This window comes from Capricornis sumatraensis, chromosome 2 (genome assembly GCF_032405125.1).
Source record: "Capricornis sumatraensis isolate serow.1 chromosome 2, serow.2, whole genome shotgun sequence".
NCBI lineage: Eukaryota > Metazoa > Chordata > Mammalia > Artiodactyla > Bovidae > Capricornis > Capricornis sumatraensis.
The window spans coordinates 26,651,694-26,665,880 of NC_091070.1; the positions used below are offsets into that span (position 1 = coordinate 26,651,694).

The following is a 14,187-nucleotide window of genomic DNA, read 5'->3' on the forward strand; positions in this document are numbered from 1 at the left end:
CAGAAGTTAGAAGACCCACATGGGGACACACCACAAAAAAGCAGGGTTGGGATTAGAACCCAGGGCTGCTTGAGCCCAAAGTCCATGCTCTTAACTGATAGGCTGAGGGGGAACCACCATCTGCCTGCTGTTCAGTATGTCCCAGCTTCTGTACCAGAGGCTCTGTACATGTGATAATCGTCCAGCATAATCACTGCATTACCACTGCATAGTCATGAAAGCAAATCCAAGAAATATTAACCAATCGTGTAAAGGCACAGGGGCAGAGCAGCTGAGGCTGGAACCCAGTTCTCCTGACTCAGAGAGTAAGGAGGCGTAAGCTCCTAGACTATTAAACACTTAGGTTTGACTTGAAGGAAAAACTGCCAAACCTTGAAGTTTTAGGAAGAAATTAACTGAAAAAATAACTTTTAGGCAAATGATCTTTATACAGAGACCACTATGAATAGGATTTAAAACATGATATGTATAGTCATTCTCAACTTGATCTTGCTCTTACTCACATATTATTACATATTTTAAAATAAGCATAATAAGTACTAAGAGAAAAGATTTTTAAACAGGTCTATGCTTACCTCTCCATGCTTAAGATGTTCTTCAGTTGAAAAGTCAAATATCTCTTTGGATAACAGGATAGCTTTGATTTTTGAAACTCTCTTCTCCATTGATTTTACTTCTGTTTCAATGGCAACCACATCCTAGAATTTCATAAACAAAATAACACACTCATGCAGTGTATGTTAATCATCTTTATAAAACACAATTTGTTGCCATTTATTTTCATGTTTAACCAAAACATGTTTGCCACTTGTATCTCTTAAAAATGAACAAAGTGCTTCACAGATAAAGTAGATTGTTTTCAGTAAAAATACTGTTCTGTTAGTAATGGCATGTAACACCACAAACCACTGCATATAGTTGCTGGTTAAAAATCCTCGAGAGGCCAATATTTAATTATTTATGCTATGAGAACAAAAGCAGAATGCATCTGAACCAATTTTAAGTAAATTGTCAATTACGTGCATATTCTTTAGATTTATCTTTGGAATGTGCTCAAACACTTGAATACAAGTGGGTCTAACGTTGAAAAAAAATTCTTACTACTCTAAGTAGAATGATACGGTCACCCTTGGGAAACAAACACACAAGGAGCTAGAAAATTGACAGATTTTCTTGCCAATTCCCTAACTAACTGTTGTTATGTGCAGCATCATTAAAGTACCTTATAACTTACTCAGGTTAACATAAACAATAGATCATTTGTCCAGTGGCTATTCTCCCGTCAATGTCAACCTCTAGAACATGGCCAAAACATTAAAGTAAAAACGCTGCAATTTTTGCTATCAAACCCACATATTTAAGAACATGTGCTATAAAACCTACATTTTAAAGTCCACTCAGACTGTAAGAGGGCCTTCAGATCTCTAGAGCTTAATGCAAATAAACTGCAGCAAAAATAAGGTATGCCTAATAATGAAGGAAATAGAAAAAACTACATAGAAATCGACAAAGGGTTTCAAATTATAGCAATTTAGAGCCATTCAATACAGGACAAACATAACTCTACAAGAAAATGAAGCAGTAATTATAGTAATTTATAGTGATGTCTTCATATTATGAGAAGTTCAATCATATTGAAATTATTTTCTGCACCTTACATTTAAGAAAGTATATAATGCATTTTATGGTAATTTCTGTGAAAAGTTGTAGACACATCTAACAATTTTGGAATAAGAATATTTAACAAGTATGATTCTCTGAAGTTACTTAAGTGTATTGCAGGGAATGTAACTGAGAAGTAAAAGGTAAATTATTAAGACTAACTGCATCTGCCTTTGCTGTGTGACTCCGTCCTTAGATAAATGCCTCACACGTTTCAAGCTAAAATAAATAAAATTATTTGAAAGTCCAGTGGCTCATATACAGCATCGCCTCAATAAATATTTGCTATAGGTCACAGATGTCTTGGGAAGTTGTCTGCTTTAATTTCCTCTTTGCTAATTTGTGCTTTAAAATCAATAATATCTCCTCTCTGACAAAGGGAATACACTGAGCATATTTGACCAAGGTTCCTCCCTTTCAAAAGACCACTTCTGAACTGAGAATGGGGATATGATTTTTTATTGTAGTTTTACTATAGGGCACAAAGTCAAGTATCATTCAAAAAATAACATAAATTAAAAAATATATATCAGATCAATGTGTCTTTGTAGGAACTGATTGGCAGCATAACTCTAATTTACCAAATGAAATAAAAACTTAAAATAAGAAGTTACATCTTTATAGTGCCAACTTACATCAGCCATTTGCTGAATCTGCGGAAGACTTTCTGTGATTCTTTGCTGTAAAGCTGCTACTTGATGACTTAACTCTTGTATGGACTGTGCTAAGTCATCTGTCTCAAAAATCGCTGACAAGTCTTCGAGATCCGTAAAAACGGAATGTAAAAGAGTGTGCTTCTGTTCTGAATCTTCCAAAGCCATCTAGATAACGGAAAACATGAAAAATGAGAGAGAAACATCAAGATATTGGAACAAGGTAATCAAAATTTAAAATAGAGAAAATTCTATAACTATGTATGGTGATGGATGTCAACTAGACTTAACGTGAGTGATCATTTTGCAATACATACAAATATTGAATAATTCTATTGGACACCTGAAACTAATAAGTGTTTTATGTGAATTATATCTTAATTAGAAAAATTAAATCAGAGAAAATCTGAATTTGTCTCAATATTTCAAACTCCTGTTCATTTCCACTTTTGTGATAAAACACTGGAAAAGACTTTGATGCTGGGAAAGACTGAGGGCGGGAGGAGAAGAGGGTGACAGAGGATGAGATAGTTGGATGGCATCACTGACTCAATGGACATGTGCTTAAGCAAACTCCAGGAGATAGTGAAGGACAGGGAAGCCTAGCAGGGTACAGTTCATGGGGTCACAAAGAGTCAGACAGAACTGCACAACAGTGAAACTGAACATTCCTCTCAGTGGCAGTAGTGACTATAGACTGTCTATCCCATTTCAGTGGGCTTGCAGCAGCTATCTTACAGCACCTAGCCCTGCTCCTCCACCATCATTAACAGAATCAGAAACACCTGACCTGTAAGTCCATCCCTCTATACATTTGGAATTAGGGCCAGGAAAGCCATTCAGTTGGCTGATTTGTAATTTTGGGAACATGGGCTTCGGAGAAATATAGAAATGAAGCCGAGATGAGAAATGAAGAGGCAGTCCTGCGGCTTGCCAGTCCTGGTGCCAGTCTCCTCCTTGGCCTTACCACATGGAGTCACTGACTTCTGTGAGACAACCCCCTATATAGCTTGAGGTGACTTGAATAACTTGATACCAAAGAGTTCTAGCTGATAAAACCAAATAAAAATGGAAAACATCCATTTTTAAAGTCTCTCAGTCTCTCTTCCTTATAATGTTTCTTTTTTTCCTTTTAATAATTATAATCATTAACTTTCAAACTTAAGCTATCAAAATATCTGAGCCACCTGTTGGAAATGTTCAACCCGATAATGTTGCCTTCAGATAATTTCATAAAAAATAACTGACATGAGAAAGACCATGCAACTAGAAATCTAGTCATTTCTAGACTAGAATCAAGTCTAAAATTAATCAGGTTACTGACTTCATTCAAAATCCCAGCAGAAGAAAACTTTAAGGAAACCAAAACTAAAACCAACGCTTTTTCCAATAATACTATTTACAATAGCATCAAAAAATACACAGGTATAAATTTAACAATTTAAAGAGAAATTAAAGAAGACCAGAATAAATAGAGAAACATCATGTTCTTAGATAGGAACAGTAAATATGGCTAAGATGTAAATTCTCACCAAAATGATCTAGATTTAAGTCAATCCCACTCAAAATTCCAACAGACCTCTGCACAGATACAGTTGCTGACTCTAAAACTTATATAACTTGTATGGAAATGCAAAAGACTCAGATTAGCCAAAACAAATTTGAAAAAGAAGGACTAAGTTGAAGAATTTATGCTCCCTGATTTCAAGACTTACTACAAACCTGTAGTAATCAAAGTTGTATCATATTGGTAAAAGAATAGACACATGGATCAACAGAATAAGATGGTCCAGAAACTGACTCACATATATGACAGACAGGTCATTGATTTTCAACAAAGCACTGAAGTAATTCAAGGGTGAGTCCTTTCAAAATGTGGTGCTAGAACCATTGGCTACCCAAGAAGAATAAAAGTGAACCTTAATTCTCACTTCATAACATACTAAGAGTTAAACCTATAAAATTTCTAGAAGATATGAGGAAATCCTAGTGACCTTGGGTTAGAAGATTTCTTAGATACAATACAAAAGAATAATACATAAATGAAAAAAATATTTAAAAATTAGACCCCATCAAAGTAATAACATTTGATCTCTGAAATATAATATTGAGAGAATGAAAAGACAAGCCACAAACTGGGAAAAAATATTTGTAAATTACATTTCTAATAAAGGACTGGATTTCAGAATACTGTATAAATCACTCTTATAATTCAATAATAAAAAGACAGACAACCCAATTTAAAACTGGGCAATAAAGAAAAACTGAACAGACTTCACAAAGAAAGTGTACAAATGACAAGTATACAAATAAATGCTCAAATAAATTAATCATTAGTTATTAAAGAAATGCCATTTAAATCACGATGAGATACCACTACATGTCACTAGCGTAAAATGTAAAAGACAGAAAATATCAAGCGCTGACAAAAATACAGGATAATCAATTAGAACTCATTAGTGGGAATGAAAAATGGTACAGCCATTTTGGAAAATAATTTGGCAGTTTCTGATCTAGCTAAATACTGTAAGAGCCAGCAATCTGTGAAAACACATGTCCCCACAACGATTTGTAAATCATTGTTTTCAGTAGCTTTGCTCATAGGGATTCCCTGGCGGTTCAGGTGGTAAAGACTCTGCCTGCAATGCAGGAGACCTGGGTTCGATCCTTGAATTGGGAAGATCCCCTGGAGAAGGGAATGGCTACCCACACTCCAGTATTCTTGTTTGGAGAATCCCCACGGACAGAGGAGCCTGGCAGGCTACAGTTCATGGGGTCACAGAGCTGGACACGACTGAGCAACTCACACACACACATGCAGTCCCCACCTCCTGGCACTCATGTCCTTATAATCAGTTCCCTTGAAAGTAGACTGAGCTTACTGATACACTTCTAAGAAGATATGGTGGAAATGATGAGCTGTCACTTCCAAGATTAGATTGTAAGAGACCATTTCTGTCTTGGGAGCTCTTCAGTATCTTTTAGATTGTTCATGGTGAAGGAAGCCAGCTGCCACACCAAGAGGCAGTCTTGCAGAGAGGTTCATCTGTCTGCGAATGGAAGTGGATCTTCTGAGGCCTGCCAACAACCACGTGGATGCACTTGGAAGTGCATCCTCTCTCTTCCTTCACCCAAACTGAGACTTCAAATGAGACCACACCCTTGGCTGACACCTTGACTGCATTCTCTTAAGAGACCTTGAGCCAGAAGCACTCAGGTAAAGCCATGCCTGAATTTCTGACCCACGTGAACCGTGAGGTATGAAATGTTTCTTGTTTTAAGCGGATAACTTTAGGAGTAATGAGTTGCACAGCAGTATATGTATATAGCCCCAAACTTGAAACATCCAACTCTCCTATTCAGGGCTCTCATCCAATCTTTTCCAAATCCTACTTTTGCTGCAGGCTACTAAGGGAAGTACAGGGCTTCATGGTGGCTCAGTGGTAAAGAATCCACTTCATATTGCAGGAGACCCAGGTTCAATCCCTGGGTTGCAAAGACCCCTGGAGAAGGAAATGGCAACCCACTCCAGTATTCTTGCTTGGGAAATACCATCGACAGAGGAGCCTGGCAGACTACAGTCCATGGGGCTGCAAGAGTTGGACAGGACTTAGTGACTAAAGAACAACAACATTCTACAGTAGGACAACTATTTTCCAAACAGGAACAAAGTGAGGTACTCACATGTAACTATTTATGACTTATCTCCCATTTGGGGATTTACTAGGTTACATTCTGTGGGTATCAGCCTGCATGGCCCCTTGTCCCTACTTCTCCACCAAATAACCTAAATTCTACTCAGTTCCAGCTCCTAAACAAAGGCCAGCAAAGAAGGGTGTCCTGAACAGTTTGAGAGACACTTCCACACTTTTACACTGTGTCAGAAGAAGGTAGTAATAGCTCAGCTGTTTTGGGGTGAGTTCATTCTTGTACAGTTAAAAAAAAAAAAAAAAACTCCTAAGAAGAATTTGAGAAAAAACTAGCATCATTCCCCTCTTCCGTCTTTGCAAAATTCTTGAAAAGGATAAAAATACAGGTGATTTAGAACAAAAAGATGAAGGACTTCCCTGGCTGTTCAGTGGTTAAGACTCTGAGCTTCCAGGATAGAGGACATGGGTTCATTCCTTGGTTGGGGAACTGAGATCCCACATGCCACTCTTGGTGCAGCCAAAAATAAATAAGTGATTTGAAATAAAATAGAAAGATGGCATGCTTTGGATATGTAGAACATCAACCCAAGAGGTGGGGGCAGCAATTACAGGCAAGGGTAAAAAGAAACAAGTAGGTGAAAATGCAATATCTTTGTTACAATTGTTACCATAGGGAAAAAAGTGTGGCAACAAATCTCAAACACCCGGAGGTATGAAGTCAGCTGTTACTCAGGGACACACTGTGCTACTTAGAAGATATAAAAAAGGAGCTAGATCGGCTTTGAGGTCTGATTACTCCAAAAGCTGTTATAGGATAAACCTTCTCCTAAGAGATTCTTTCTCATGGCTGAATAATATGAGAGAAGGGAAGTATCCCTTCACAATAAAGCTTAAGCCAACACTTGGCATCCAGAAGATTTCTAGCAGTCATGGCCCTGAGTAGGAAAAGACTTTTATTTGTTTTGTCTTTGTAGGTTAGCATGGAAACACAGGGCATCTGTGGAGCACCAGGAAGGAGATAGGAAATTTAGAATCATGGCGTGCTAGTACTGGAAGGAACGACAGATGAGTTTTCTAATGCTATATAACTAATTACCACAAACTTAGAAGCTTAAAATAAAACAAAATTATTATCTCATTGTTTCCATGGCTTATGAGTCCAGGCTTAGGTGGGTCTCCTCAGCTCAGGATGCCATGAGGCTGCAATCAAGGTGCCATCAGACTGTGAGTTTCTCTGCCAAGTTCATTCTGATTGTTGGTAGAATTTAGCTGTAGGACTGAGATTCTAGTTTTCTTGTGGGCTGTTGACTTTGGAGGCTACCCAAGGGTCCTGGCCTTGGGGTCCTTTCATAGTATGCTATGCTATGCACGTGTGCTCAGTTGAGTCCAACTCTTTGCAACCCCATGGACTGTAGCGTACAAGTCTCCTCTGTCCATGGGATTTTTCAGGCAAGAATACTGGGGTAGGCTGCCATTTCCTCCTCCAGGGGATATTCCTGACCCAGGGATTAAACACTTGTCTCTTAAGTCTCCTGCATTGGCAGGTGGGTTCTTTACTACTAGTGCCACCTGGGAAGACCTCTCACGGTATGAGGTCTTACTTCTTCACTCTAGCAGGAGAATCTTACTCTAGTCTGTTACCAGGGAGTTTTAAAATCATATATCCATGATCAGTCATGTATTCATGGGAGTGACTATCCCATATACTTATCTATATGCTGTAGCTTAATCAACAGAGTGACTCTCCCATCACATACTCATACTCCTGCCCACACTCAAGAGAGGGGGATTATACAGGTCATGTACACCAGGGAACAGGACTATTGGGAGCCGCCTTGGAATTCTATGATCAAAACCATCACCACCATTCAGTGCCACATTCTCACTTCATAAATGGGGAAAACCATGGCCCATGGAGGACACAGTGACTTATTCAAAAAATCATCACATACTTACGAGGACACAAAGAACTAGATCCTGGTCTCCAAAATCCCTATCTAGAGCCTGCCACTCTCCCAAACTTCCTTCTCCCATTTGGCATGCTTCAGGATAAGGCTGTCTTTTATAGGAAAGATGCGGGGAGGAAAGCGTCACGATGGTCAGGCTAAGCCATTAATCATTATATACATTCTATGACACCCAGCAAACAATGAAAGAACACTCACCTGAAGGGTGCTAGCATGGTGACTCAGTGTCTTTGAAGAGTCATAGTCTGAAGGATCAGCCAGCAAATGACTGGTATTTTCTATCCAAGCCTCAGTACTCTTCAAAAGATCATGATATTCTTCCATCTTAATTGTGGCCTGTGAAAGAGAGGCAGAACCAAACTCAGTCTGATGCCTCCTCCTTGAGTCAAATGATTCTTGAATAAAGAATTGGTTGCTGTGAGTCAGTGGTGTCAGGCCTCACAGGGCTCCCCGCCCCGCAGCTGGGCCACTTGCCCACCCCCTCCAGCTTTCCATCCTTCAATCTATAAACTGAATCCCGGCCACTAGTGGGAAGGATTGAAGAAGTGGGAAGGATCCCAACACTACAGGCCTCAGCAAGGGTTCCAAGCTAGCTTTGCAACTGGCCTGGTTCCCATTTTATGCTCCATTCTGACAACTGGGTTTCCATTTTGTTTTCCTGTACAGGGCCTTGTCCTGCAGCATCTAAGTCCTTCTGAGAGTAGGTTCCTGCCTTGCTCTTGCTAGATCACATGCACAACTCATCCACCATGATCCTTACTTAGAGGGAGGGCAGGGGTGTCTTGTTCCCAAATGATGTTCTCTTTCTGGTTGTCTCCAGGGACACTTGAGATTGCCTGCCTCTCTTACCTCTTGAGAAGTTTAATTCTCACCCAGAATCCTTGTGTGCTCTGGCTTATTTTTAAAGCTTTTTTTTTTTTTTTTTTTTTCATGTGGACCATTTTTTAAGTCCTTATTGAATTTGTTACAATATTGCTTCTGTTTAATATTTTGGTTTTTGGTCACAAGGTATGTGGGATCTTTGCTCCCTGAGCAGGGATCGAACCCACACCCCTTGAACTGGAAGGCAAAGTCTTAACCACTGGACTGCCTGGGAAATCCTATGTGGTCTGACTTTTGGATTCTGGGCTTCCCTGGTGGCTCAGATGGTAAAGCGTCTGTCTGCAATGCAGGAGACCTGGGTTCGATCCCTGGGTTGGGAAGATCCCCTGGAGAAGGAAATGGCAGCCCACTCCAGTATTCTTGCCTGGAAAATCACATGGACAGTGGAGCCTGGTAGGCTACTGTCCATGGGGTCGCAAAGAGTCGGACACGACTGAGCCACTTCACTTCACTTTATTATCTCATAGTTTCCATGGCTCATGAGTCCAGGCATGGCTTAGGTGGGTCCTCAGCTCAGGATGCCACAAGGCTGCAATCAAGGCCCAATCTTGAGCTTAGGTTTCTCTTCCAAGTTCATTCTCATTGTTGGTAGAATTCAGTTATAGGACTGAGATACCAGTTTCTCCAGCTGCGAAATCTGTCCCCTCGATGACCACTTGAACCTATGGTATGGCTCTAGCCTCAGGTCCTAAAACTGGCAATTCAAGGGAAACCAGCTGCCTCTGAATACGTGTTTCTGTTTTAAACCCATTTCACTACTATCACTGGCTCGGTGTAGCTATCATGTATTGTTACAGCCATACCTTGTTTAGCTGTGAGGTTCTAGATTCTGCCCTCTGTGATACTTGCTGATATTGCTGGAAAGGAATCATCAATTTATCCATCCATTCTTGAGCTTGTCCTGGGTCCTGTTCAACAATGTCCTGAACTTCAGAATCCAGCTCATTTAGCTTGGAATGCCAGAGATCAAGCTCATCCCACATTTTCTGCAGACGAAAAGCATAAGTCAGTTCGGATGAAGAACATGTTAATTTCTAAGTTTTCACACAGTGTCTGTACTTGTAAGTGCTTCCCAAACAACATGACAGAGACAACACTGCAGTCAAAGTTTTTCACTTATGCCCAGCAACAGCATGAGACCTGAACTGGAAGACACTTTTTCCGAGGTCTCTTAACTCTGTTGCTGCTGCTGCTGCTGCTGCTAAGTCGCTTCAGTTGTGTCCGACTCCATGTGACCCCATCGATGGCAGCACACCAGGCTCCTCCGTCCCTGGGATTCTCCAGGCAAGAACACTGGAGTGGGTTGCCATTTCCTTTTCCAATGCATGCATACATGCTAAGTTGCCTCAGTCATGTCCAACTCTGTGCAACCCTATGGACAGCAGCCCACCAGGCTCCTCCATCCAAAGAATTCTCCAGGCAAGAATACTGGAGTGGGCTGCCATTTCCTTCTCCAGCTTTTTTTTTTTTTTAATTTTTTTATTTATTATTATTTTTTTACTTTATTTTACTTTACAATACTGTATTGGTTTTGCCATACATTGACATGAATCCACCATGGGTGTATACAAGCTCCCAATCCTGAATCCCCCTCCCACCTCCCACCCCATATCATCTCTCTGGATCATCCCCATGCACCAGCCCCAAGCATCCTGTATCCTGTATCGAACATAGACTGGCACTTAGTTTCTTACATGATAGTATACATGTTTCAATCCTTCTCCAGCTCTTAACTCTAACTGTATTCATTTCAGTACAAATTAGCTGTAAGGGGGCACAAAGTCCTGGGCATTTTCAGAGATGAATGACACCAAACAAGGTCAACATAACCCTAACCTAATCTTTCCAGAGTGATGAGGTAACATTTTATTTAAAAGGGCTTGGGTAAATACCTGTCTTAGACCAGTATATATATTCTTATAAGTGTTAAAAAAATGATAAAAAGAAAATATCTGCTCTGACTCACAGTAATGCAGAGGCAGGAAACTCTAGCCACATGTATTAGTAGCAACTGCCTTTGGTTCAAGAAACCAATAGACTGGATTCAAATGTCGACTTATCTGGGGTGAGGAAATTTCAAAGGCAACATTCAATTATTACTTAATATCTGCATAAGAGCATAATTTCTAGAAATGGAAAAATCTGGTTAAGTTGCTTATTGAGAACCCAGGATTTTGTCCAATGGCGAGCCATATTCTGACCTATTTCAATTTTTAATTTATTTTTTTATCCCTTGACATCACATTTATTTGGTTTAGAGGGAGCTACAAAGCAAAGGCAGGTATGATCGTTTGTGAGCAAATCCTTGTTCACCTTATTTTAAAAGAATATACACACTCTAAAGTCTTCTTAAGGAAGAACACATACAACAGGTACAATTATTTCTTTCAATATTTATAATTATTTGCTTCTTTTTACCAAAAGAAACACAATCAGATTAAATTAGAAACCAAAGGAGAGGTTTAACTGCAGGGAGGGAATAGACGGAAGGGGAGTGATAAGAAGTGAGACTTCTCCGAGGATAACTTAAAAAAAATTGAGGTAGAACTGATAACATTTTATTTGTTTTAGGTGTACAGCACAATGGTTCACTATTTCTATTCACTGCAAAATGATTGCCACAATAAATCTAATTAAAATCCATAATCCCGGGTTTTGGAACCAAAAAAAAAAAAAAATCCATCACTATACCTAATTACAAAATTTTTTTCCCCTGTGATAAGGACTTTTAAGATGGATTCTCGTAACTATTTTTAATATTTATTTGGCTGTGCTGGGTCTTTGTTGTGGCATGTTGCTTACTTGCAACATGTGAACTTTTAGTTGCAGTGTGTGGGATCTAGTCCCCTGACCAGGGATTGAACCCAGGCCCCTGCACTGGGGGCACAAAGTCTTAGCCACTGGACAACCGGAAGTCTCTCTCAGCCCTATTTTTTAAAGTTTCCATTCATAGTAGAATATTTCCTTAAAATGTAAAACAGAATGTTTTCCACACTGAGGAGTTTACTTATAAGTTAAGAGGCAGAATATTATGTTTATATACCATTCTAAAACCTAAGACATTTTGCATGGGAAATAAATTTGAAATTTTTATTTTTTTCTGTTTTCCTTTGGCAGTCTAAAGACAAGCTGTTAATCCTATTCATATCCTACTGAAATATTTTTATATGTCAGTTTTCCCAAGATAGGCCTTACTTTTCTTCCCTTGTGAAAAGGCTGGTTCACAATCACAAGCTCTCAGCAGTTTGGGTCTATTCCCACCACGGAAGAAACATCACAATTCTTAAATGCAACTTTCTCCATCAAGGCTTTGCAGGTGACACTGTCAGTGAGGAGGCCCCTTAAATCTGGGTTAGGATCCCTGTGATGACTAATGAACAAGGAATACACCAAATGCTGAAGGAAGTTAAGGGAGGAAGTTACCTTTTGAATTTCTTGAGCTTTCTCAATATTTTTGCTTTTCTGCTGTAGCATCTTTTCAACATTACAAAGCCCATTATTAATTTCGTCTATTTTTCTACTCATTGTATATGACGGTGAGCTTTTCAGGACTTCGTTGCTAATCTGTTATAAGTGAGAAAGACACAACAGAGATGTTTTCCACACTCTATTCAGAGGTTCAAATACTAAAAGGGGCAGTCAAACCAAGTTTGAAATTTTACTTGTATGCATTTCTTAAGGTCTGGGAAAAATTCCTAACCATACTGACTACTGCCAAAATAAGAGGGTAGATTAGCAGACTAGGAAATGGCAGCTGGGTTGATCTGAACTTTTAAAGCCAACCTAAAAAAAGGAAAACTGACCAACAACATTTTGCTCAATGTAATCCACAGTGTGTATGATGGCTGAGTGCTGTACTGGGCAAAACTATAAACTCCAAGGGAGCAAATGATAGGAAAGAATTCCTAGGAGAAAAATTATTTATTATACAGTCTCTCCGTTTTATGAGAGAATCCTCTGCACTGATCTGTTTTCAATAAAAGCAAACATTCTTAATCTGATGTAAAAAATGTAATCCTCACCTTAATATTTATTTGGGTGAAAAAAACTTCTAAAGTTAGCTGTTTCTTGCAGCAAAAAAGCTTAGTTTTTCTATGTGAATGTTTCTAGTATATGTTTTCCTAGCAATTAGAAATCTAGCTGCTAAACAGTGTATTTTTCTTTAATTGGAATGATTTACCTAAAAAAATAACTTGTGCTCAGAAAGATAATAAATGTTGAATGTATCATTTTTCAAATGCCTGATAGTTTGAGTTCTTGGTGTTTTTTTTTTCCCCGTTAAACTATGTTGATAAAGCTTTCTCCAAGCAGGCACTGAATAACCAGTGAAGTGAAAGTTGCTCAGTTGTGTCCAACTCTTTGTGACCCCATGGACTGTAGCCCGTCAGGCTCCCTCAGTCCATGGGGATTCTCCAGGCAAGAATACTGGAGTGGGTAGCCGTTCCCTTCTCCAGGGGATCTTCCCACCCCAGGGATCGAACCCAGGTCTCTCACATTGCGGGTGGATTCTTTACCATCTGAGCCACCAGGGAAGCCCAAGAATACTGGAGTGGGTAGCCTATCCCTTCTCCAGTGGACCTTCCCAACCCAATGAATCAGATAATATTTAATGCTTTTGTATAATCCTTTTAATTTACTTTTTAAAACCACTATATTTGTACAACCATTGAGGCTGAACCTTCCAATGCAGATACCATACAGATACAGAAACTGAAACTCAGGCTAAATAACTTGCTTAAAGTCACACATCAAGGTAGGTGAACTCATCACAAGAAGCCTGAGCCATCAGACACCAAGGCCTTATGCTCTTTTCTCAACATAAGGTTGCTAGAGTTTATATAATAAGTGATAGTTTATATAATGATTTTATCCCACAGACCATACCATAGTCAAGATTTGTAGAAAAAAAATTAATCCTATATTAGCTTTTTATTGCTATATTAACAAATTACCATGAAATGAAGCTTTCTGATATTTTAAGCAGTTATTCTCCAGGCAGAAATGCTTATCATTTTCATATACTAGGAGATCATGAATTAGGTGAAGTATGCAGCCATCTGAATTACACAGAATGGTATTGTGTCTACTGCATGGGTCCTATAAACATACCATGCAATAAAAATCAGTTTACAGACATACACAGATATAAAAATTACAGATGAAACTTTCAACCCTAAATTTAAAAGGTAAATTTTGATGACTAATTCACTTTGTTAAGGATTTTCACATGAAGTAGTCAGGAAAACCAATTTAGTTTCTCTCAAAAACATTTATATATTTTCTAACAATATATGAATCTTGGGGAAGTTTCTCATAATAGATTATCTCCTGTGTCAAATAAACAAGATTTGCTATAATATTTATTCGGAGTTT

General features: G+C 38.9%; 1 protein-coding gene across 1 annotated transcript in view; it reads right to left on the reverse strand.

The window, feature by feature from the left end:
- The window catches only part of SYNE2 (spectrin repeat containing nuclear envelope protein 2), a 271,450-nt gene that overhangs the window by 119,881 nt on the left and 137,382 nt on the right, over nt 1–14,187 (reverse strand). The window contains exons 54-58 of the mRNA XM_068963775.1: nt 12,238–12,378; nt 9,618–9,800; nt 8,131–8,268; nt 2,298–2,483; nt 576–698 (exon numbers count right to left, since the gene is read on the reverse strand). Of these exons, the coding sequence (XP_068819876.1) occupies nt 576–698; nt 2,298–2,483; nt 8,131–8,268; nt 9,618–9,800; nt 12,238–12,378 (771 nt within the window). The remainder of the gene's footprint in view (nt 1–575; nt 699–2,297; nt 2,484–8,130; nt 8,269–9,617; nt 9,801–12,237; nt 12,379–14,187) is intronic.